Source organism: Phodopus roborovskii, unplaced genomic scaffold, assembly GCF_943737965.1.
Source record: "Phodopus roborovskii unplaced genomic scaffold, PHOROB, whole genome shotgun sequence".
NCBI classification, from domain to species: Eukaryota; Metazoa; Chordata; class Mammalia; order Rodentia; family Cricetidae; genus Phodopus; species Phodopus roborovskii.
In genome coordinates, this window is record NW_026126516.1 from 10,919,317 (window position 1) to 10,943,441 (window position 24,125).

Genomic DNA, 24,125 nt, shown 5'->3' on the forward strand with positions numbered 1-24,125 from the left:
CCCAGGAGTTGCCCCTTGCTGGGGGGACCCCAGATACTTCATCTCTGGTGGGGTCCCCTGGGAGACAGGCGGATGGGAGACAGGGACAGACCAGCTGTGTGTGGGGTGGGGTCTAGTGAGGGAGAGATAAGGAACCAGAGCCAAGAGCCAACTCTAGAGATAAGGCCGAGCACTGCTGGGGGAGGGGCTGAGTGAGAAGTGGGAAGGGGGGGGTGTGCAAAAGCAGCCTGGGGTGAGGTGTTCTAGGCTGAGGAATAACCAAAGACCCAGCACAGGCCGAATGCACAGGGCAGCTTAAAGGTGGAGATCAAGGTCGGAGGGCAGGCCAGCTGGAAGGGTGTGCGTGTGCGTGCGTGTGTGCGCGCGTGTGCGTGCGTGTGTGCGTGTGTAAGCAGGGAGGGCAGGCCAGCTGTAAGGGTGTGCGTGCGTGCGTGCGTGTGTAAGCAGGGAGGGCAGGCCAGCTGTAAGGGTGTGCGTGTGTGTGAGTGTGTGTGAGTGTGTCTGTGTAAGCAGGGAGGGCAGGCCAGCTGGAAGGGTGTGCGTGTGTGCGTGTGTGCGTGTGTAAGCAGGGAGGGCAGGCCAGCTGTAAGGGTGTGCGTGTGTGCGTGTGTGCGTGTGTGCGTGTGTAAGCAGGGAGGGCAGGCCAGCTGGAAGGGTGTGCGTGTGCGTGCGTGTGTGCGTGTGTAAGCAGGGAGGGCAGGCCAGCTGTAAGGGTGTGTGCGCGTGTGCGTGCATGTGTAAGCAGGGAGGGCAGGCCAGCTGTAAGGGTGTGCGTGTGTGTGTGCGTGTGTGAGTGTGTCTGTGTAAGCAGGGAGGGCAGGCCAGCTGTAAGGGTGTGCGTGTGTGCGTGCGTGTGTGCGTGTGTAAGCAGGGAGGGCAGGCCAGCTGTAAGGGTGTGCGTGTGTGCGTGCGTGTGTGCGTGTGTAAGCAGGGAGGGCAGGCCAGCTGTAAAGGACTTAGAGTGTTCTCTCCAGTGCAGCAGGAAGCCCTGGGATGGGGGGTGGGGGAGGGGGGGTGGGGGGAGGGGGGTAAGCAGGGAAGTATATCCCGGCTTCCTTTCTTCCTGAGATTTTGTCTCACATAGTACAGGGTGATCTTGAAGAATGATCCTGAGTTTATTTGTGTGAGACTGGCTTGTGGGAAAGGGAGGGAAGGAGTGAGGGGAGGGGGAAGAGTGAAGGGAGGAGGGAGGGGAGGAGGAGGGGAGGAGGGAGGGGAGAGGGGAGCAGTGAGGGAAGGGAGGGGAGGAGGGAGGGAATGGGTAGGGGAGGAGGGAGGGGGAGGAGGGAGGGGAGGAGGGAGGGGGAGGAGGGAGGGGAGGACGGGGAGGGGAGAGGAGGGAGGGAGGGGAGGGGGGAGCAGTGAGGGAAGGGAGGGGAGGGGGAGGCGGGAGGGAAAGGTGTGGGGCATCTCTATGGAGGTCAGAGGCAACCCCATGAGTGGGTGCCCCTGTCCACTCTCACAGGGCGGGAGATCAAGCCCCGTCTCCACCTCCCTAGTGCTGGGAGTGTTAGTTACTGTGACCGGGTGTGAGGTGCTGGGGATACAGGCCACGGGCTACACCCCAGCCTCCACACCCAGCCTCCGCCCTGTCCCCTCCCCAGGGTCCACTCCAGAGGCCTTCTCTGACTATCTTGTGGAGAAGAGATGGCTCCTTGAGAGGGTGTCCCACCGAGCCCTGCGGAAGGTCTCATCTGTCACTCTCAAAGGCAGGCACTTGTAAGCAAGGGCAAAGGGAAGCTAGTCTAACTGGGTCTGGACATAGTTGGCAATCTTGAGGAACACACAGCTTCATCGTGCCCCGGACCATGCACTACGACCTTGTCTCCATCCCCACCTGTCTGTCTAAGAGGGGTGAGCTAGTTTGTCTTTTTTCTAATCCAGCAAACTCAAGGAGGGGAGGGGAGGGGACGGAGTTATCAATCTTGTGGACAAGGGGTGGGTCCTCAGACAGGAAACCGCAGTTGGAAGGCAGTTTCCAGATGGAGAAAACGCTCTCTGATGGTCTGAGAGCTGGCATCTGCCCGCTGTGGGCAGGCTCCTGCGGGGCCAGAGTTAGGGTCAGTATTTGTTTCCCTGGCAGTGACTTTGTACTTTAGTGCGGTTTCTGTTCCAGCCTGACTCCCGCACAAAGCCAGCAGGGCTGAGTTGATGAGCTCTTGCTGTGTTGAACCTAGGGAACTTAGTTTCAGTGCAGTGCACACCATCAGCCAGGTGGGATGTCACCTGATCATTCCAGAAGGGATGGGTATGTAGAGAGAAGAGGCAATCAGTAGCAGGAGCAAGTCTGTGAATTGAGTCATGAGAAAGCGTGTGGACATGTGAACTCTGGGAAAGGAACCCCACACAACTCCAAGAAGGATGAGGCTGCAAACTGGGGAATCTCAAGTTAGACATGGAGTGGAAGACGGCTCCATTCCCGTGGAGACCGCCTGAGACTCAGGGTGGGACCCTTTCCTTCTTGGCCCTGGGACCTTTTCAAGGAGTCTATGGGGCCCAGAGGCATGTATTATATAACCTCTTCTTGGGAAGGACTCTGGGGCTCCATAGTGGTGAAGGTATGTCCTGCCAGGCTCAGGGATGAGGAGGTAGGTGATGAGTTCGAGGCCAGTCTGAGCTCTATAATGAGGTCCCATCTCAAACCAAGAAGAACAAACAAACAAATAAATGAATAGGAAGGGAAGTTCCTGGGGTGTCTGAATGGAGGGTGGATGGCTGGGCAGGAAAGGCCGGGCTGCTTGATAGGATACAAAGTAGGCAGGGGTCTGGCTGGAGAGGAACCTTCGGAACAAAAAGACCCTAGGGTGGATTTCCTGTGAAAATGGGTCACCTCCACGGGCCCTGGTACCCTGCCATGCCAGAGCCTCAGCAGCAGATTGAACAACCTAGGCCAGAGAGACAGGCTGCCACACTGACCCCAAGGGGGCCTGTCCCCCCCCCCTGTGGCCCAAGCCCAATAGAAATGAAATCTGTGAAAACTCAGACTTTGTGGGTACACTCCCTTCCTCCATTGTTTAGTCCTGTGTGTGTGTGTGTGTGTGTGTGTGTGTGTGTGTGTGTGTGTGCAAGCACATGTGGGTCAGAGGACAACCTTCCATGTCAGTCCTCAGGGGATACCCACGTTTTCCTCTTTTTCTTTCTTTCTTCCTTCCTTTGTCGTTGTCTTCCTCCTCCTCCTCTTCCTCCTCCTCTTCCTCCTCCTCTTCCTCTTCTTCTGGTTTCTCTGTATATACCTGGCTGTCCTGGAGAGCTCCACACGCTGTAGACAGGGCTGGCCTCAAACTCCGAGATCCGCCTGCCTCTGCCTCCTGAATGCTGGGACTAAAGGTGTGGCCACCACCACAGGGCTTGTTTTTGCTGTTTTGTTTTGGGGAAAGGATCTTTTCTCATGGCCCTGGCTCCATCTCCGGTGTGGGGAGACTATAGGTATGTGCTGCCATGAGGGTTTATACAGTGCTAGAGCCCAAACCCAGGGCTTTGTGCATGAGGAACAAGCTCTTCCTCCCAACCGAGAACGTCTTCAGCTTTGTTCTGTGTCTTTCTTCTTCCTTGTTTAAAGTTGTACGTATTTATTTATTTTTATTTGTATGGGTGTTTTGCCTGCGTGTATGTATGTGTACCACTTACATGCCTTGTGCCCATGAAGGCCAGAAGAGGGCATCAGATGCCCTGTAACTAGAGTTATAGATGGTGGTGAGTCACTATGTAGATGCTGAGAATTGAACCTGGGTCCTCTGTAAGAGCAGTCAATGCTCTCAATAGCTGAGCCATCTCTAGACCCTGTTCTTAAGCAGCTTTAATGACATGTGATTCACCTAGTCACAGTATACAGTCGATTCTTAGTATATTCCTAGTTAAGTAACCATCACCATAATTGATATTAGAATAGTCCATTACCTCAGAAAGACTAGCAAGACGGCTCAGCAGGTGAAGACTGTGGCCTTGAAAGCCTGATGGCCGGAGATCAATCCCTGGAGTTTGTGGAACGAGAGACCGGCTCCTGAAATTTGTCTTCTGTCTTCTATGCATGTACTGGCATGTGCACACCTGCATAGTAGGGCGGGCGTGGGGGGAGAGAGAGGCCCCGACAGCAACAGGGAGCTTGCCTACCGAGTGAGACCCTGGGTTTGATCCTGTTAGTGGCCTTAACCGGCCCTGCTCATGTCCAGCCTGGGACCCACCAGAGTTAATCCTCTTTCGAATTAGTCTGTCCCAGAATGCTGTGCTCCAATGGAATCATCACATCCCAAGGCTTTGGGAAGAGACTCCTTTCACTTCCTGTGATTTTCCCAGTGAGGCAATGGACACAAGCCTTTCTATGGCGGAATCATGTTCCAGTGTGTGAACAAACCGCATTTGACCACTCATCTCGTATGACACCAGTGTGACTTTATGGCTTGTGAACGGTACTTCTAAGAACATATGTACACATGCTTTCTTATAGACCGCTTCCAGTCCTCTGGGGCAGATATGTCAGTCTGGGGTTTAGGGGTGAACTGGTAGCTCTGTGTTTAACTTTCTGAGAATCTGCCAAAGTGTTTCCCACAGCAGAGACGCCATTTAACATTCCCACTACCAGAGGGTTCTGATGCCTGCATGCTTTCACGGCGTAGTGTTTGTCTCTTTCTGGTAACAACTGGTATAGTGGGCAAGTCATGTCTGCGCATTGTGGGGCGGGTTTTAGCCATGCAGCACTAGGGACTGAACCCAGGGTCTTTCACATGCCAGGCAAGCACTCCAGCAATGAGCTGCTGTTAAGTTCAAAGCCAGCCTGGTCTACACAATTCTCAGGACAGTCTGATGCACACAGACTTCCAGGCCAGCCTGGGCTTCTAAGTAAGACTCTGCCTCATAAAACCAATATCCACACACACATATATGTACATATATAATACATGTGACATGAAGCTGTGCTCCTAGGTTTCTTTCTGTTTTATGGTTTTAGTTCTTTCTTATAATTAGGCCTATGATTCACTTCACTTGTTGAGTTGTTAGCACATTTGGCAACAAGCCCGTAGTAGGTCTAGTATCTCTTGGAAATTTGAAGACAAGTACAGTGGATTGTGAGGAGCCCAGGGACAGGGTCCTGGGCACAGCTAATGCTGTCCACATGCTGAAGCTCCTCGCCCAGGTCCCAGGTTCAAAGTCTCCCGAATTCTTCCCATTCAGCTCAGACTTAAAATTCCTGGCATGGCCAGAAGTCGCATTTTCTAAACTAAATTTTTCCCCACCTTCCAGCCCTGGCCATTGTCTGTCTTCATCTTTGTAGAAGCTTTCTTTCTTTCTTTCTTTCTTTCTTTCTTTCTTCCTTTCCTTTTTTTGCCAAGTAGAATTAATAACAAGTCATCTAAAATAATCTTAAAATATCAACATGAGTCAGCAACATTTTCTTATTTATTTATTTGATTGTTTTGAGGTTGCCCTCAGACTCTCAAGGCTGAACTTGAACTCTTGATGCCCTGCCTCTACTTCCTGGGTTGCTGTGGTTACAGGTGTGTGCAGCCATGCCTGGTTTATGTAATGCAGGGAAATTAACTCAGACTTCCCACATGCTAGGCTGGACTAGAACTCTACCAACTGGGCTATAGCCCTAGTCTGCAACATTGTATTTATGAAGGATCAAGACAAGGAACTTCACATGTATCCTTGCTGAGGTCCCCAGGGTCCCCGCCCTGCACACAGCTCTGGGGCTTAGATGTGTCCTTTTCCCACTATTCATTAAATCCATGACTTCAAGCTGTTCACCTCTCAGTGTCTCAGATAAGGATCTGCTATGCTGGGATGATGTATTTACTGAGGGGTTATTTAAAGGGCTTTTGGGGCAAAGGCAAGTGGATCTCTGTGAGTTCAAAGCCAGCCTGGCCTACAAGAGTGAGTTCCAGAACAGGCTTCAAAGCTACAGAAAAAGCCTGTCTCAAAAAACAAACAAAAAGGCTTTTGATTGCAATGCTTAAAAACAGAACTCTATGAGCTTATGTTTAGGAGAGGCTAGCTTTTGTTTGTTTTGTTTTTTGTTTTTGGAGGCAGTTTCCCTGTCTAACAGCCCTAACTATCCTGGAACTAGCTCTGTAGACCAGGGTGGCCTGGAACTCCCAGAGATCCTCCTGCCTCTGCCTCCCGAGTGCTGGGATTAAAGACCAGTGCCATCACTCCCCGGCACAAGGCTGGCTTTCTGACTGTCTGCCCAGTCATTTGTATCATTTAGGACTCTTGAGTTGTAACAGAAATCTAATTCAATCCATTTAAAGGCTAGGGTTCCATGCCTGTGATATAGGCATGGAGTAGGCAATAGGGAGACTTCCGATGGGTCTCCTTCTGCCTAAGCTTACCCGCCATTTTGAGTGATGGAGGTATGGGGTAGTGAGGGAGGGAGGCAGGGGCCTTAGGTACCCTAAAGGCCCTGGAACCCTGGCTTGCCTTGCTCAGCTAGGCCTGTGCTAGAGGCTCTGGGATCCTCCTCTTAGGTCCTGACCTCAGAAAGGACTATGACTTTTTTTTTTTTTAGGACGATGACTTCTAACAGAAGTTCTAGAAAGGGTGGTGACTGTCCTGGCTGTGTCATATGCCTATGCCCAAGCCAATCACTCATAGACAGGGGACCAGGAACATTTTAATGTCAATTCTGATTCACATGTAGGTCAGGAACTTTGGGCTCCAGGAGCCAACCAGGCGGAAGAGGATTTGGGGACGGGACGGGTGGAGTGGGCCCTTGAAGAATGTTAAACTGATAGTAAGGTCTTCTCCATATAACCGACATCTCGGTTGGAGTTCGCTTGTTCCAGGGGATCCCCTTCCTCCACTGGAATTTGCTTCACTCTGTACCCAGGGTAGCTTGTGCTCTATGTTACTCTTCCCTTAACATCTAAGGAGAACCTACTGTCCTGTAGGCCCAGGGAAGAGGAAAGCACCTCCCAGAAACCCAGGCAATGATAGGTCAGAAGGAAGGGGCGGAGCTGCAGAGGAGACTGGGGGGAGTGGTCTACGAGGTAGAAAGTGAGAGTGAGGATGTCCAGGGAATAATGATCTGCTCCAGTGCTTCTGGAAGGCTCAGTGCTACCAGTAATTGGCTATTGTACAGGGCGGGAGGGAGGGAGGGGCGGAGACAGCAGCCTTGGTGGGGGGGGGGGGTGAGGAGTGTGGTGGGAGGGAACAGAGAAGGCAAGTGTAGACAGCTTCTGAGGAGTATGTTGGCCAGGAGAGTAGACAAGTATAGGCAAGGTTAGAGGGCCTAGGAAGCCGGCGGTCTCATTTGAAAATACTGGTTCAGGGTTAGCCTGGAATGAGGCTGAAAGGCAGTGCAGGGAAGACAGGGTGGGAGAGTCTGAGGAGGGGGTGTGCAAGGCAGGGGTTTGGGTCAGTTTGGGGACTCAAGGAGCACTCCCGCCTGAGGGCTTTAGCTTTTCTCAGGGTAGAAGGTGAATCTTGGCCTAGGAGCTTGGGAAGAGTTCCTGTGGAGAGCTAAGCAGAGTATAGAGCTGAAGGTGTTTTGGACACTGACACAGGGCTAGTGTGCGGAGTAGCATTTTTTCTTTGTTTTTCGAGACTGAGTTTCTCTGTGTGCCTTTGGAGCCCCTCCTGGCATCTGCTCTGTAGGCCAGGCTGTCCTCAAACTCATGGAAATTTGCCTGCCTCTGCCTCCCAAGTGCTGGGATTAAAGGTGTGTGCCACCACCGCCCAGCTTAGAGTAGCATTTTTAATATGTGGTTGCACATTCCCCATCATGGAGTTATGTGTGGGCACCACCCCAACAGCAACGAGAAAGAGGGTTTCCTTCATTCAGGTCGAGGGCTCCTTAGGGCAGAGGGAGGGAACCTAAGGCTGGAGGAGACGAGGTGGCATAAACATCCACCAGGAAGCCAGTCATGGTGACTCATGCCTTTACTACCAGCACTGAGGCCGAAGACAGCGTGGTCTCCGTAGTGAGTTCCAGGCCAGCCAGGGCTAATACTGAGACCCCATCAAAGACAAACATAAACAAAAACCAAAAAGCCAACCACTGTTGTTGTCTGGTTTTTATGAATGAGGAAGCAGGCATGTGGCAGGCCAGTTAGTTGGTATCCATGTGACTGTGGTCAAACTAGAACAGTGTGTGTGTGTGTGTGTGTGTGTGTGTGTGTGTGTATGTCAGAAGGCATATTGTTGAAAAAAAAACATACAAAGCAGGCATGGTGGCTTTTGTCATCACGCCACTCACTTGGTGGTGGAGGAATGGGAAGGATTGCTGTAAATCTGAGGCCAGCATTAACAACAGTATGAGACCTGGTCTGAAAAAACAACCATAGCCGTTGGTGGCGTGCACACCTTTAACCCCAGAACTTGGGAGGCAGAGGCAGGTGGATCTCTGAGTTCGAGGCCAGCCTGGTCTACAGAGTGAGTTCCAGGACAGCCAGGACTACACAGAGGAAACCCTGTCTGGAGAAAACAAAACAAAAAAGCCCAACCATGGGGCTGGAGAAGTGGCCTATGGTTAGGATTATGTCCTGCTCTTGTAGATGACTTGACTTTGGTTCTTAGGCCCCGGGTGGGTGGGGCAGTTCACAAGTAGTTCACAAGCTTCTGTAACTCCAGCTCCAGGAGACACAACACCCTCCTGTGACCTCTACCCATAAGTGGCATTCTCTCTCCTACACACATACATAAATAATAATATCTTTAAAAAAACACTGTAAATTAAGGCAGGCATGGCAACATACAACTGTAATCCCAGTGCAGAGGGATCAGGGCTTGAATGTCATCTTCAGCTATTTAGGGAGTTCAAGACTTGCCTGGGTTAAAGGACAAACTGTCTCAAATTAACATCCAACCAAGAAAGCAACTAAATAACCGACTGGAAGGTTCATTGAGACACCCAAAGTTACAATGTAGCAAGCAAGATTTCAGGGCTGACTGGTAGGGTGGGGTAGGCAGTAGAAGGGAGTTCAAATAAATCGTGAACCTCAGGTTCCTTCTTCCCAAGCCCATCCTCCCTTTCAGTGGCTGGGGGGGGGCACCCTGGATCAAGGCCTCGACTGGGGTGAGGCAGGCAAGGTGTCCTGGAAGCAACATAGTGACCGAGAGCTGAGGGCCATGGGGTCCCGGCTTGCCTTACCCCCCCCCCCCAGGCCTGCCCTAGAGGCTGTGGTTCCCTTCCCATAGGTCCTAACCCCAGAAAGAAGAGCCACTTTCTAGGAAGTGGCTGCAAGCTTGGGGTTCCAGTGGGTAGGGTCACTCCACCTGTCCTACTAAGTAACTCAGATCACCGTTGTGCCCTGTAGCTTAGCCTCAGTCTGTGTATATCTTGAAAGGCAGGGAAGGAGCAGGTCAGAGTGTCTCTAGCCTCAAAGATTCATGGCTTCATCGGTTCCTGTCCCAGAAGGTCACCCCTGATTCCCACCTCTGGTCTTGCAGATATGCCTGGGGGTCATGCCTGCAGTGCCCCGGGTTCTCTAAGTAGAGGGGTGTCCTTCAGAGAGCAGTCCAAGAGCAAGGCTAGGTGGGGGCAGGGATCAGCTCCCGGGAGGCTCTGGGCCCTGTTCTAAAAAGGCTGCTTACAAGTGGACGTGGTCGCTTCAGCGAAGTTTAAAATGATGACTCGCGCTGCAGAAAACGTGGAAGAGGAAACCCTGCTTATTTATTCGGGCTTTAAAACCATAAAACTCTCGTTTTCTCCCTGTAGCTATTTATATCTTGAGCGGGTGTAAAAACTGTCCCCATATGAAGCCCAGGTCTGAAGTAACTTAAACGGAAAATAGCCATCGCCTGCCTTGTCTTTTCTTTTTCTTTTGAAGCAAAGGGTTTCACGTACAGTTCCAGGTCTGGTTGATGGCGCGGGGGGTGGGGCAGCCCACCCAGCCCCACAGGCAGCTGTCAGGCAGTGACGGCCCCTCGCTGATCACTCCGGGGACAAGGACGCCCGAGGCTGGGTGTCACCGACTCCTACGCGTTCAGGCCCTGGGCCCTGCGGGGTGGGGGAAGGGACCCTCCCGCGCCGAGCTGGGGACCCCAGCCCCTTCCTTTCCCCCGCGCTCTAAGTCCCGCCGCCGCCCCGGGGGCCGCTCGGCGCCTCCCCGCAGCCCGACGGCTTCGACTCCGCCCGCTGCCCCTCGGGCAATGCGGGGACCCGGTGGCCCCCAACCCAATTAGCGGGGAGCGCCGTGGAGCGTGGCACACCCGCCTTCCTTCCTTCCCCCGGGGGACACTGCCACCCGAGAGCCTCGTCCCCAGGCTCCCCTGCCCTGGTGCACCCCGATCCCCCGGGGCGACGCGGGGGCGCAATTAGTTTCTTCCAATTAGTTTCCCCTCTTTGTATGGAGCCCATTCAAACTGAGCGCGTACTCCTCCGCGCGAGGGGGAAAGTAGTCCCGACCTTGCCCGCCGTTTCTGTTCTCGCGTCGGGCACACTGACTCTGGGAAGCCGATGGGGCGCTCGGCGGGGTCCCCGGGGGGAGGTGGCGCGGGGCCCACGGGGTGCGCGCGGAGGGAGCGGGGCGCCGGGGAGGGGGAGGGGGCCAGCAGGGCGGCTAACTCCTCGCTGTCGCCTCGAGAGATGGATCATGGGGCGTAGAGCGATCGCAAACCTCAAACCACGTACAGTGGGCGATACGCGTCAACCCAACCCGGCCAACGGAAGCGCCGAGCCGGCCCCCTCCCCGTGCTCCCGCCCCCGCCGCCCGACGGACGCGCCCGCGGGCCTACCGCGCGGCCGCCTGCCGCCCGGATCCCGCGGCAGCCAATGGGAGCGCGCGGAGGCGGGGCCTCCGGGCGCCGGGTTAGGCTGCGCGCGGCCCTCCTCCGCCCAGGCCCCGCCCCTGCCCCCGCCCGCGGCTCCCGGAGTAGTTGGAGCCAGCGAAGTGCGGGCGGCGATGAGAGCCAAAGTTGCGCTCGGTTCGGCGTCGGGGGCTTGAGGCGGCTCGTCACTCCGGCCGTCTGGGCCTCCTGCGGCCCCGACTCGCGCCAGCGGATCCCGCGCGCCCGCCCGGCCGGCCGGCGCGGCGCCCACCTGCGCCCCCTGCCCGCGGCCCGCCGCCCGCGCCTCGCCAGCCGGGGGCCCCGTCACTTTGGCCCGGCCCCGGGCCCCGCCGATGCCGGCCATGGTGGAGAAGGGCCCCGAGGTCTCAGGGAAGCGGCGAGGGAGGAACACGGCGGCCGCCGCCGCCTCGGCCGCCGCCTCGGCCGCCTCGGCCGCCGCCTCGGCCGCCGCCTCGGCCGGCACCGCCTCCGCCTCGGCCGCCGCCGCCGCCGCGGCCGCCGCCGCCCCCAATAATGGGCAGAATAAAAGTTTGGCGGCGGCGGCCCCCAACGGGAACAGCGGCAGCAACTCCTGGGAGGAGGGCAGCTCGGGCTCGTCCAGCGACGAGGAGCACGGTAGGTGGCAGCCGCCCCCGCGCCCGGCCCGCGCCCGCGCCCGCGCTGACCGCCGTGCTCTGCTTCCCCGCAGGTGGCGGCGGCATGCGCGTGGGACCCCAGTACCAGGCGGCCGTGCCCGACTTCGACCCCGGTGAGTAGCGAGCGCCGGGAGCCCGGCGACAACTTTGGTTTTTTTTTTTTTTTTTTTTTTTTTGTGCGTGTCGGCCTGCGGACCGCGGGGGCACACGGGGCGCGAGGGCAGGCGGCGCCGCACGCTCGCACACGAGTGTGCCGCAGCTCCGGGTGCGGGGAGGCCGCGGCCCTGCTGGGGACAGTCCCCGCCCGCTGTGCCCCGGGCTCTGGAGGTCACACCTGGCCGAGCCGGGGTCGGGTGTCCCTGCGTCCAGGTGAGGTGCACCGGGGCCAGGGCGGGATCCCGGGTGGCAGTGCCGGAGAGTTGGCGTCCCGGGGCGCTCGGACTCAGGGCTCCGCAGAGACTTCTTACTCGGAACCGTCTCCCAGTGTTACTACTCTGCCAGCCCGGCGCTCTCGCCGTCCCTTGACTCCGCTCCCATCCCATCCTGATGGCCAGCGGAGTACCGATGCCCCCGTCCCTCCACCCCAATCAGGTAATAAAAGAAGTGTGCTTCCAGAGAGCATCTCCTAGATAGGAAAGAGAGCCTCGCTTGTGGCTGCTATTTTGGGATCTGTTTGTAAATGTGTGTGTTTCCTTTATTTCTTTTTCTTTTGGGGGGTGGGGTGGGGTGGGGAGGAAGAGGCTGTGAAAGAATGAAGCCATCAAAAGCCTTAGCTAACCGACCGTTTCCATCTACTAGAATGGGACATTTTACTGCCCTTGCTGCTGGTCTGTGTGGAAGCAAATTTAAAGGGGTACGGGGGGGGGGAATCCTATCAGACAAAGGAATTCGCTGGATTTTAATGCCCACGATTCTATCTATCCCATCTCTGTATGAGACTGTCTTTAAAGGTGGATGTTACAGGAACTGTTTGAAAGGACGTGGGTTTTGTTTCAGAAATAAAATTCAAAAGACAGTCTTGTAGAGCTAGAGTGAAGCGTCCTGGTTGGAGGGCTTCAGAACAGGAGGCTTCTCTAAGTAGGTTATACCACTAGTTTGAAAAGATAAACGCTTTTTCTTGGAACCAAGACTGGTGACAATTGCAAGGATCTGGTCCTTGGGAAAGGAGATTGCTTTTAAGTTGTTATTAAGGTTCTGAACTCTCTGTTTGGGTAAAAGTGAAAATACATGAGAGACGGTTCCGGGTGAGGGATTGGACACCCCGAGAATAAAATGAGTTTCAAGTTTGACTCCAATCCCTTACATCCATGCAGTCTAACGCCCCTCTCCCTGGCTTCTACTTTTTAAATTCGGGTTAGTGATTTGGATGGTTCCCCCTTCACCACATCTCTTTCTGGGACTCACTTCTGATTTGTGAGTGACAGGACAGAGCCAGTTTTTCCCCCTCTTGTGTACAAGGGCTCCATTCCTGGGTTGGCCACCAGGGGAAGCATGCTGTTTTTTGGTTACAGTTGACCCTACCCTTATTTTGTAGGTCAAGTCTATCTGCAGTAATACATAGAACATAAAGCTTGCCACAAAGTTTCTCTTAGGAATTCTTCTTAAATACTTCTGAATTTAGCAGACCTTCTGGAAACCTGGTCATTTTTCAACACATTTTTGTTACGTATTTTGAAAGCTTATCTAAGTGATTGATAGTCAGGACTGAGGAAAGGTCATGAAGGTGCCTGGTGCCGTTAGAGTTGGAGTCTTCTTCTTTGAAACATCAAGAGTGATAGAATGATTCTAGACCTCTGGGGCATTTTTGCTTTTATGACACAGGGTATCTTTATACTCCTGGCTGGCTTGAGATTTGCTATGTGGCCCAAATTGGACTTAAAGCATCCTGCTTCAAGCGTTTTTGAACTCTTTTTGGTTATTAATTTTTTTTTTTTTAGATCTTGTACATATTATATATCTCAGGATGTGATGGTTAGTTTTATTTATTTTTGTTGTGCTGGGATTGAACCCAGGTCCTTATACATGCTAGACAAGCACTCTGTCACTGAGCTACATTCTCAGCTTCTCTTTGGACTTTTATGGGGAATATATTTGCTAGGGTCCAGTCTAGGAAGTAAAGCATTGTAAATGTTTTCATGTATAGTTTTGTTGCCAACTGATTATTCAAGTTAATATTTCTAGACTTCTTATTTTGTGTTTGATTAAGTTTGGAAAGGAATTTAACTGCAATGAAATTATTTCAAATCTTGTTTTTGTCAATCCAAGTGATTGTTCATGTTGTGTCTTTGGGTTTTTGTTTGTTTTGTCTATCTATTTATCTATTTGATTTTTCAAGACAAGTTTCTCTGTGTATCTGCCCTGGCTGTTTTGGAACTTGCTCTGTGGACCAGGCTGGCCTGGAACTCACAGAGATCCGCCTGCCTCTGCCTCCCCAGTGCTGGGATTAAAGGTGTGTGCTACTACCTCCCAGCATTTGTTTTCATTTAATGTAAAATCAAAGGAGAGTCACTTTGTAGCCCTAGCTGTCCTTGAACTTACTAAGTAGGCCAGGCTGTCCTTGAGATCACAGAGCGAGCTTTCCCTGCTGCTGGTTCTGACTTGCTGCTTTAAAGGTGTGTGCTGCCACACCTGGCTGAGACCTGTGTTTTAACAGAAATGGTGCAGCATCTTTTGTGTCAGACCTCTTTGCCTTTGGACACAAGACAGTTGTTGTCCCTGATTCCTTCCCCAAATCAGGGTTTCTCTGTGTAGCCCTGGCACCCTGGAGCTCACTCAATAGGACAGGCTAGCCTCAAACTCGGAGATCTGCCTGCCTCGCTGTCTCCCCCTCCCACCCACCCCTCCTGAAATGTGCATGAGTGTTTTGCCTGCTCTTACCTCTGTATACCACATGTGTACAGTGCTTTCTGAGGTCAACCCTGGCGATCAATGAGGTGACAGATGTCGGTCAGAAGAGGTCACCAGATTCTTTGGAACTGGAGTTTCAGGTGGTTGTTAGTGCCGTATGGGTGCTGAGAATCATACCCAGGTTCTCAAAAGAGCAGCCAGTGCTCTTAACTGCCTAGGCATCTTTTCAGCACAGGACAAGGTCTGTATGTGCCTATACACAGTTAAGTGTCAGGTGTGGCAGCATACACCTGTAATCCCAACCTGGAAGGCTGAGGCAGGGTGAGCTCAAGGCCCTGTCTTAAAATCAGAGTCAAGGCTGGGGAGATGCTCTGGGCATGGGCACTTACTATGAAAACAAGAGGACCAGACTTCAAATTCCTAGCACCTACATGAAAAAGGTGGGCATGGCCGCACATGTTTAACTTTAAGCTTCTGTGTTCAGCGAGAGGACCCTGTTTCAACAAAACAAAGGTGGGGGCTGATGGGAAAAACCCTGACATCCAGATTCCTCCATCCCTGCGTCCCATAAGCACACACACAAGGAACACAGGACTGATGTGAAATCGGGTTGCTGTGCTTTCCCTTACTCCATAAGTCCCTCACTCTTCCCTTCCCATGCTGGGGACTGCTCCAGTCTTGGCCAGCTAATTACATGTTGCTTCCTAGCTATAGTATTTATTTTTTTTGAGACAGGGTTTCACTGTGTAGCCCTGGTTTGCTATGTAGATTGGGCTAGCCTCAGATTCCCAGAGGTCTGCCTGGGTCTGCCTCTGAATGCTGGGATCAAGGTGTCCATTACCATGCCCAGTTCAGCCACATTCTCAAGTCCTTCTGCCCAAGTTTTCTTTTGTTTTGTTTTGTTGCCTTACCAAAATGTGAATGAATAAGAAGTGCTCCTCATCCCTACCCCCCCCCCCCCCAGCCTGTACTACATAGTCTTCCCAAGTAACTCTGGCATGGCTGGCCTGGAACTTGTGGTGATCTTCCTTCCCCAGCTTCTTGAGTTCTGGGTTAAAGGTGGAGCCACCGCATTTGACCTAGAAAGCTCACACTTGTGGTAGTCCACCTGCCTCAGCCTCCTATGTGTTGGTGTGAGCCATCAAGCCTAGTTTGATGATTTTTTTTTTTTAAGATTTATTTATTATGTATACAACATTCTGCCTGCATGTATCCCTGCAGGCCAGAAGAGGGCACCAGATCTCATTTCTAATAGATAGTTGTGAGCCACCGTCTGGCTGCTGGGAATTGAACTCGGGACCTGTGGAAGCACAGTCAGTGCTCTTAACCTCTGAGCCATCTCTCCAGGCCGTTTGATGACAATTTTTGTTCAAATCTGTTTTGCTTATTTGTAGACCTCAGCTTGACCTAATTTCTAGAGAGGTTGAAACTGAGTGCCTTATCTTGTCCAAGGAGGATTTAATTCTGTCATCCCTGACAAATAGCACATAGTAGATAGATAGAGTGCCATAGTTCTGAAATGAAATGCTCCTTGGTCCTTATAATATAAGTGAGGCCTAGGCTAGGCCCACGGACTGGCATAGTTAGTGATGAAATGCTCTCTGTCCACAAAGAAAGTCTTGACCCTGTGCAGTTACACACAGTGCAGTGCTCAGCTTCCCCCTTTGACTCAGACTTTGCTGCTGCATGTGGTGTCCAGACTCCCGTCAGATTGTGCTGAGCTGTCATTAGCTTCTCTTGCACTCAGTATTTTAGGAAGAGTGAGGGGAAATGCTTTACTTTATCCTTCCTTTCGCTGACTGTTCTGCATTAGCAGAGCACCTCTTATATTGATGTGAATAATCTTTTTCTATTAAATAATGTGAATATCTCCCCCCCTCCCCCAGTATTTCTCTAGCTTTGGCATTGTGTGTGCCATAAAACAATTAGAGGACATTTGGAGAATTGTGGTTCTACTCCATGTGGGTTCCAGCGATAGAACGCTGGTCCTCAGGCTTGGTGGCAAGTTCACTAAGCACTTCCCCTGGTTCTTTTCTTGAACTTCGGGCTTAGTTTTATGTGGTGCTAGTGACTGAATCAAGGTTTGATGCATGCTTGGCAAGGACTTGCTGGCTGAGCTATATCCAAACCCTGACCTGGATATTTCTTTGGTCTTTGTATGGTCCTCATTGTAGTTTTAGCCAGAGGAGCACAGTGATAGGATGCTATGGCTGGCTTCAGTTTTCTTAGACATGTGTTATGTAAAGTTTATTCTGTGCTAGTTTTTATTATTGTAGTCCAGACATGCCAAAATTATGACCTTCACGGAAGGAAAAGAATTGGGACAGATGCAGGAACCAAACCTCAAAGATGCTATTTGAGTGCTGTGCCACTGAGTGCAACCTCCCCTGTAAGACTTCTGTTATTACTTTTGAGGTAGTCTTTTCTTGTAGCATCAACCAGCCTTGAAATTGCTGTCACCCTGAGGTCTGCCTCCAGAGTTTATAGTTGGCTGCACTGGCTTTACTGTCAGCTGGCTTGTAAGGTCTTATGTCTGTGCAGAGTAGCAGCTATATGAGCCTGTGTTTGTCTACTTTTCGCTGACTTTTTGTTGTTGTTGTTGCATTTGTGGAGATTGAATTTATAGCTGGACATAATTACAGAGCTACTTCCATAGCCCATTTTCCCCCCTATTACTTAAAAAACAAAACAAAACAAAATCCATCCATCCGTGGACACATTTGAAGATTAGAGGACAACCTTCAGGAATTGATTTTTTGCCATCGTGTGGGTCCCTAGGATTAAGTCTGGTTTGGCAAATGTCCTTACCTTCTGAGCCCCTCCCCCACTGTGAGCGCACTGTGTGGCTGAGGATGGCCTTGTTCTCGTGCCCCTACCCCCACGTGTGGGGTTATAGGTGCATGCCACCACCCTGGCAGCCCTTCTGTTTTCTACATGAGGGAGATAAAGGCCTAGAAAGTTACAGTGGCCTATATTTGACTTTAATTTCCCAGTGATTCAAACTGTCTCAAGGCAGGGCCATCTGGACCAAACCTTATGTCTTACTGTTTTAGAGCCTTGTTACTGGGTTCAGGTAGTAATATGAGTCAACTCTAATATGCTTAGAATTTTGGAAAGAGAAGAGTTAAAACTTTAAAAAATTGAAACGCTAAGATAGTTATTATGTATAATTTGATGGTGCCTTTTTATTTTGTGAATCACCATAAGGTAACATAGAATCATGAATAGAGAGTTATTAGTTAGGTCTGGTGACTCATATCTGTAGCCCTTACATGCAGGAGGGCAAAGGCAGAATGAATACCATGAATTTGAGGCCAGCTTGCGCTAGGCAGTAAGTCCCTGCTTCAGAACACTAGACAGTCAGGGGCAGTTGGAGAGATGACTCATTCATTAAGAGTTCAGTTCCCAGCACTCACACGGCGTGGCTTACAACCACCTGTAACCCCAGCTTCAGGGAAGTCCAACGCTAGTCTACCTGTACTTTTTTTTTTTTTTTTTTTTTTTTTTTTGGTTTTTCAAGCATGGTTTCTCTGTGGCTTGGGATCCTGTCCTGGAATTAGCTCTTGTAGACCAGGCTGGCCTCAAACTCAAAGATCCGCCCGTCTCTGCCTCCCAGGTTCTGGGACTAAAGGCATGCGCCACCACCCGGTGGCTACCTATACTCTTAAGCACATTCCACCAACATATATAATTAAAAAATAAAATAAATCATAAAACAAAAGTAATAAAAGAGTTCAAGACAAAGCATTGCCAATAGAAAAGCGCTCTCCCCGGAGACTGATCATTGTTACCTAAGCCACATAAGGTCCCAGCTAAAGCCTAACCTTCCTCTCACTTTGTTTATTAAGTTTGAATTTAATTGTTGTATTTCTGTGATTGTTTGCATCCCCCAAGAAGCAGGCAAAATTAGTTGTGCAAATGATTCATTGGGATAAATAAATGCTTGTGAAGGCAATGAGGAAAGGGGCCCCATTAGCCAGGGCCTGTGCGGCACCCAGGTTGTGACGGCTGTCAAGGAGAGAGGCTTGAGATGGCAGTGCACTTTAGCATGACTGTTGAGTGCAGGGACAAGGCTCTGGCTTTAGATACTTGCTGACTCAGCCATTGGCTGGGGCAACTTCTCTTTTGTGTGATGTTGGAGAAGACCTGAGTGTTCTGGGCATCTTGGGCTGTTTGGGGACCTACTTCCTGTAGAAGGGAAATGAATGGCATGCTTCAAGAATTCTGGAACTTGGATGGATGAATGGATTTTTTTTTTTTTTTTTTTTTGGTGGTGCTGGGGTCAAATTCAAGGTCTGTGTGTGTTGGGCAAATGCTCCACCTGAGTTACAGCCCCTGCCCTTTACTTTGAGACCAAGCCTGGATGGGCAGCCCACATTGACTTTGAAATAAGATCTTGGCTCTCTCCTAGCTCAAGATGCTTAAATTTGCTGTATAGCAGCAGATGACCTTGAATGTTTGATCCTACTGTCTTACCTCCTAGGTAGGAGTTTGTTTGTATCTTTTGTGATGAGAGATACAATGTGTACCATTCTGACCACTTACTAGTGTTTATTTGAAAAGGTTTGTGCATATCCATCTATGCTGACACTTTTGGAACAAGTATTCCCTCATTCTTAAGGCACACATATTCTACAGCTAGTCAGGTAGGTAGATTGCTTTCTTTCTTCTGTCCTTTAAAAGACGGCTTGCTGGGTGGGGTGGTGCATGCCTTTACTTCCAGCACTCAATGCAGAAGCAGGTGGATCTCTGAGTGTAAGTAAGGTCAGCCTGGTTTACAGAGAGTTCCAGGATAATAACCAGAGCTACACAGAGAAGCCCTGTCCTGAAAAACCAAACTGAATACGAGGATGAAGTGCAGACAAGGACCCCTGTGTGTCCCTGGTTGGTTTGAAATTGGTTATGGAGACCAGTTTGGCCCCCTCTCCTGCCTCTGTCTTCCTGTCTCCTGGTTCGTTCCTAACCATGTCTCATGACAACTTAAGCCTGGGTTAATAACTTATTGAAGGTTTCCAGATTGAACCATAACTTAACTATTTGGGTTCTGAATATAGAAAATGAAGATAGTAACTTTCCCTGCTGTGACTTTGGGAAGGGTTAAATGATCTAATATTGTACAAACAAATCTGGTACAAATGAGTGCTAAACTGACCTGGCCCTGCCAGCTCATTATTTGTCAGTCTCCTGTTAGTGATGACGAGCTGCCTCTCTATCCACCCACCGCCTTTCTCTTTTTCTCTTATGCTCTATTAGCTAAGGCCCCTTCTGAGAAAGTAACAGGGTTAAGGACGGGCCAGGAGACCCGGTGGTGGTGATGCACGACTTTAGTCCCAGCACTCGGGAGGCAGAGGCAGGCAGATCTCTGTGAGTTTGCCAACAGCCTGGTCTACAGAGTGAGTTCCAGGATGGAGAAATGGTGTCTTGAAAAAACAAAAGAAACAATGGTTCAGGAACAGCTTATTAACAAGATAATCATTAATAGAAAATTTTCAGTCTAGTATGAAACCAGAAAACATCTTTAAGGAAAACATTTGGCAGTAACATTTTATTGCATCCATAGATTACTTCTTTCCTCCTAAATGGTTGGACAGTTTGTCTTTGTTTATAAGTAGGGTCTTCCTGTGTGTTCAGCCCTCTAAATTTTGGAATTACAGGTATGTTTCATTGCGGTAACTGAGGATGTATGCATGTATGTATGTATGTATGTATGTTTTCAAGACAGGGTATCTCTGTGTATCCCTGGCTGTCCTGAAACTCACTCTGTAAACAAAACTGGCTCTATCTCATGAGTGCTGGGATTAAAGGTGTGTCCACCACAGTGGTTGAGTTTTATGTTTAGAGTTGCCACACTAGCTTCATGTAGAATTTCAGTTTTCTAATTGGTAGTAGAAATAGATGAATGAGAAGTATCTAGCTTGGTGACCCGTAAGCAAACTGTAGGCAGCTTTACAGTTCAGAATGGGTTTTATTAAGATTTATCTTATTTGTATATTGTCTGCATATATGTATTTATACCACATGTGTACCTGTGGAGGAGATCAGAAGGCATCAGACTCCCTGGAACTGAGTTCCAGTTGCCATGTTGATTACTTGGACCCGAACCTGGGTCTCTGAAAGAGTAACCATCTTAAGCACTGAGCCTTGTCTGCAGCCTCCCTGGGTTATTTTATTTTGAAGGGAGCAGCTAGTGTGATTGTGTAACTTAAGGCTTTAAGTCTAGCAGTGTGGACTGCTCTTTAACACTTAGACATCTATTTTCATCTCACGTCCGCAATGGGTTGTACAGGATTACATTGATTTTTAAGGACTGCTTCTTGCTGGGGATGGTTGTATATGTCTCTGATCTCACTACAGTAAGAGGCTGAAGCAAGAGTATTGATCAAGTTTGTGGCCAAACTGATTTAAAAACAAAAACAAATGGAAAATTAGGCAATGTTTTGAATACGGTATGAAGTGACCTCACTTTACACAAATGTAATCAGATACTTTAGTAGTATTGTTGTACAGCAAATCTCCTTCCTTTTCATATTACTTTCTTCTTCCTTCAGCTCCTCCCTTAAGCTCTCCCTTCACCAACAAAAACAGTATTCAGTATACATACATATTTCTTAGCAAGTACTTGTGTTGTATTTTCAGGTAGTATGTACAGCTGGCCCTTGAGTGGTACAGGGTTGACTGCATGGCCTACGAGCAGCTTCGCATTTTGGAGTTTTGTGACAATTAGAAAAATTTAGGAAAAGGTTGTCATGAACATAGATCAACAAGATACAGTCTGTGTTTAGCTTACTACCATAAACATATACAAACATGTAAGAAGGTGATATTAGGTAAGGTGGTGGTGCAAACTTGTAATCTCAGTCAGCATTTGGGAGGCTGAGGCAGGAGGATTGCTGAGGGTTTGAGGACAATACAATGAGTACCAGACCAGCCAGAGCTATGTTAAACTAACGGTTGGGGAAAAGAAAATTGAAATTTATTAAAACTTGTGACTACAGATTTAACAGTATCAATCAGTGGAGAAATGTAAAGAATTGGGCTTGGAAGGTCTAGGCCAACTTGGAGGTTTTCTGAGCCCCTCCTTCCCTCCTTCCTTCAAATGTAAAACAATGTAAGTTACACTATTATACTATAATGAGATAAAATCAACTAGTGCATGTTTCATTGCTATAATAGATGTGAGTTCATCATCATTACCCAAGCAGTAGCTTCCAATAAACTGTGTTGATGGGGGATGTCCTTCTGTGTGCTGTAAATATGTGTTTCTCCTATTGGTTGATGAATAAAGCTGTTTTGGCCAGTGGACAGCAGGGTTTAGCCAGGCAGGAAATCAAAACAGGGACAGAGAAAATGTAGTAGGCAGAGTCAGGGAGACACCATGTAGCTGCTGAGGAAGCAAGAGGCCCAGGCATCACTGGTAAGCCAAGACCACATGAAGATACACAGATTCATAGAAATGGTTTAATAATTAAGAGAGAGCTAGCCAATAGGAAGCCTGAGCCATTGGGCAGTTTATAATTACCATAAGCCTCTGTGTGTTTATTTGGGACCAAAACAGCTGCCAGATTGACTGGGATAGAAACTTGCGTCTACAGTGTGTTGTAGTAAAATATGGTATCTTGCCGTCCTTGTATATTTTCCTACTATATATAATACGTATTCTCTACAAAACATGTGTCGATTGATTGTTCCCAATAAAGCTTCCAGTTAGAGGCCGGTAGTAGTTGAGTTTTTGTCAAGAAGGCTAGAGCGAAGGCTCAGCTGTTAAAGGCTAGATTCACAACTCAAAATCTAAGTTTTTGTCAAGTGAAAGTAATATGTAGTTCTGAGGTGAATAAATAGCTCATGATAGGCTGCGAGACCCAAAACTGCAAAAAGAAAGAAAAGTATTTTCACTGAGCGGAAAGCCTTACTTGGGTTTTGAGTGTTTCTCTTTGTATTACACACTCATTGCCTGTACCATTTTCACTGGCATAGGAGTTTATGGCTCTATGTTCTGTTTTTACGTGCATGTCTGTCTGCACTGCCTGGTGCCTTCAGAATCCGGAAGGAGGTATTGGATCCCTTGGAACTGGAGTTACAGATGGTTGTAGTCACTGTGTGGATGCTGGGAATCATTCCCAGGTCTTCCTGGAGAGCAACCAATGCTTTTAACTCTTAGCCCCCAATATTCTGCTTTTAAACTCTACTGAGTTTAAAAAGAGAGATGGCTCAGTGGTTAAAACTACTTGTGCTTTGAGATGGCCTGGGTTCAGATCCCAGCACCTAGCACCATAGTCCTCCCTATCTCCTCCCTATCTCCACTTCAAGGGGATTGGATGAACTCTGAGGGTACAAGGCAGGCATGTGGTGCACAGACACATACATAAAATGAAATTTAAAAACCAATAAACAAATAAAATTCAAAGGTCTAACATGAAATGAAAGCCCTGGAATGGGAACCTGGGGTATGAAGAAGAGCTGAATAAGCCTTGCCTGGTCTGCTTTTTTTTTTTTTTTTTTTTGAGACAGGGTTTTCTCTGTAGCTTTGCAGCCTGTCCTAGAGCTTACTCTGTAGACCAGGCTGGCCTCGAACTCACAGAGATCCACCTGCCTCTGCCTCCTGAGTGCTAGGGTCAAAGGCGTGAACCACCACCCCCTGGCTGCCTGGTCTGGTCTTAAGTGAGATTTTCTGGAAGACAGTAGGTTCACATACTTCAGCTTTCTTCTAGAGAGATGCCTAAGCAGAAAGAATAATGCAGGTTCAAGGCCAGTGTGGAATATATAGTGAATTCTGGGCTAGCTTGTCGTATTAGTGTGAGACCCCCCATCTCAAAAAGACAACCAAACAATCAATCAACTAAACTTCTTTTGTGGCCCATAAAGTCTTAACCTTACCTTCTGTCCACCTGTCACAGTTGGTTCTGAGTTCATTTTTGTGTGTGTACCTGTTTGTATGTCTACTGTGTGTGTGCAGGTGTTTGAGGAGGCCAGAGGAGGCGTTGGATCCCCTGGAATTGGAGTCAGAGGTGGTTGTGAGCCTTCCAGGTGGGTGCTGGGAACTGAGCCCAGGTCCTCTGCAAGGGTGGTATGTGCTCTTGACCACTGAACCGTTCCTCCAGTCTGGAACTAGAGTTTACAGTTGGTTGTGAACTAACTGTATGTAAGTGCTGGGAACTGAACCCAGGGTTCTCTGTAGGAGCTTTTAACTGTCTAGCCATGACCTCAGCCCCAACTTTGCGTTTCTAATCCAATTGTCTACACCTCCTAAGCACTGGATTTCTAAGAGTACATTGCCTGGATTTTTGCCATATTGGGAATTGAACCCAAGGTCTCATGGGGGCTGGCACTCTATAACAACTGAGGTCCTTCAGCCCAGTTCTTCCTTTATTATATTGATTTATTTAGTGTGTGTACACATGCATATAACCTGAGTGGAGGTCACAGGACAACTTTGTAGGAGTGTTTCTGTATGTCCAATGATTACGTTTGGGTTGGTGGGTTGGGCAGCAGATGGCTTAAAGTGCTGAGCTATCTTGATGGCTTACACTTGTTTTTGCTGTTTGTTAATTTTTTAAGTTTTGAAGAAGTGTCTTACTGTATAGCTGAGTCTGGTCTGTGATAGGCTGCTGATTCCTGAGTGCTGAGATTGCACATGTACCGTCATGTGGGTGGGCTTACACTTCTGTTAGGTAGGAAAACGGCAGCATCTTGTCCAGGGCTGGAAAGTTGTGCTTACTAAGTCAGACCCTCTTGTGCATTACACCTGGATAGCCTTGATTTCTGACATTTTCCCGCTCTTCCTGGACTTGGAGGGTACTTCTGTTCCTGTGTGAGCTTCATGATTGTTTAGTTTGATTCCTTAGTGTGTCACCTTTCCAGAAAGCCTCAAACAAATTTTGTTTTTTAAGATTTAATTTTGGGGGGCTGGGATGCTGG

The 24,125-nt window shown here is 49.6% G+C and overlaps 1 protein-coding gene across 1 annotated transcript in view; it reads left to right on the forward strand.

Moving 5' to 3' along the window:
- The first annotated feature begins 10,977 nt into the window (after positions 1 to 10,977).
- Positions 10,978 to 24,125, forward strand: part of Rcor1 (REST corepressor 1) — a 75,966-nt gene continuing 62,818 nt past the window's right edge. Inside the window, exons 1-2 of the mRNA XM_051196635.1 lie at positions 10,978 to 11,343; positions 11,417 to 11,476. Coding sequence (XP_051052592.1) covers positions 11,061 to 11,343; positions 11,417 to 11,476 — 343 coding nt within the window. The 5' untranslated portion in view covers positions 10,978 to 11,060. The remainder of the gene's footprint in view (positions 11,344 to 11,416; positions 11,477 to 24,125) is intronic.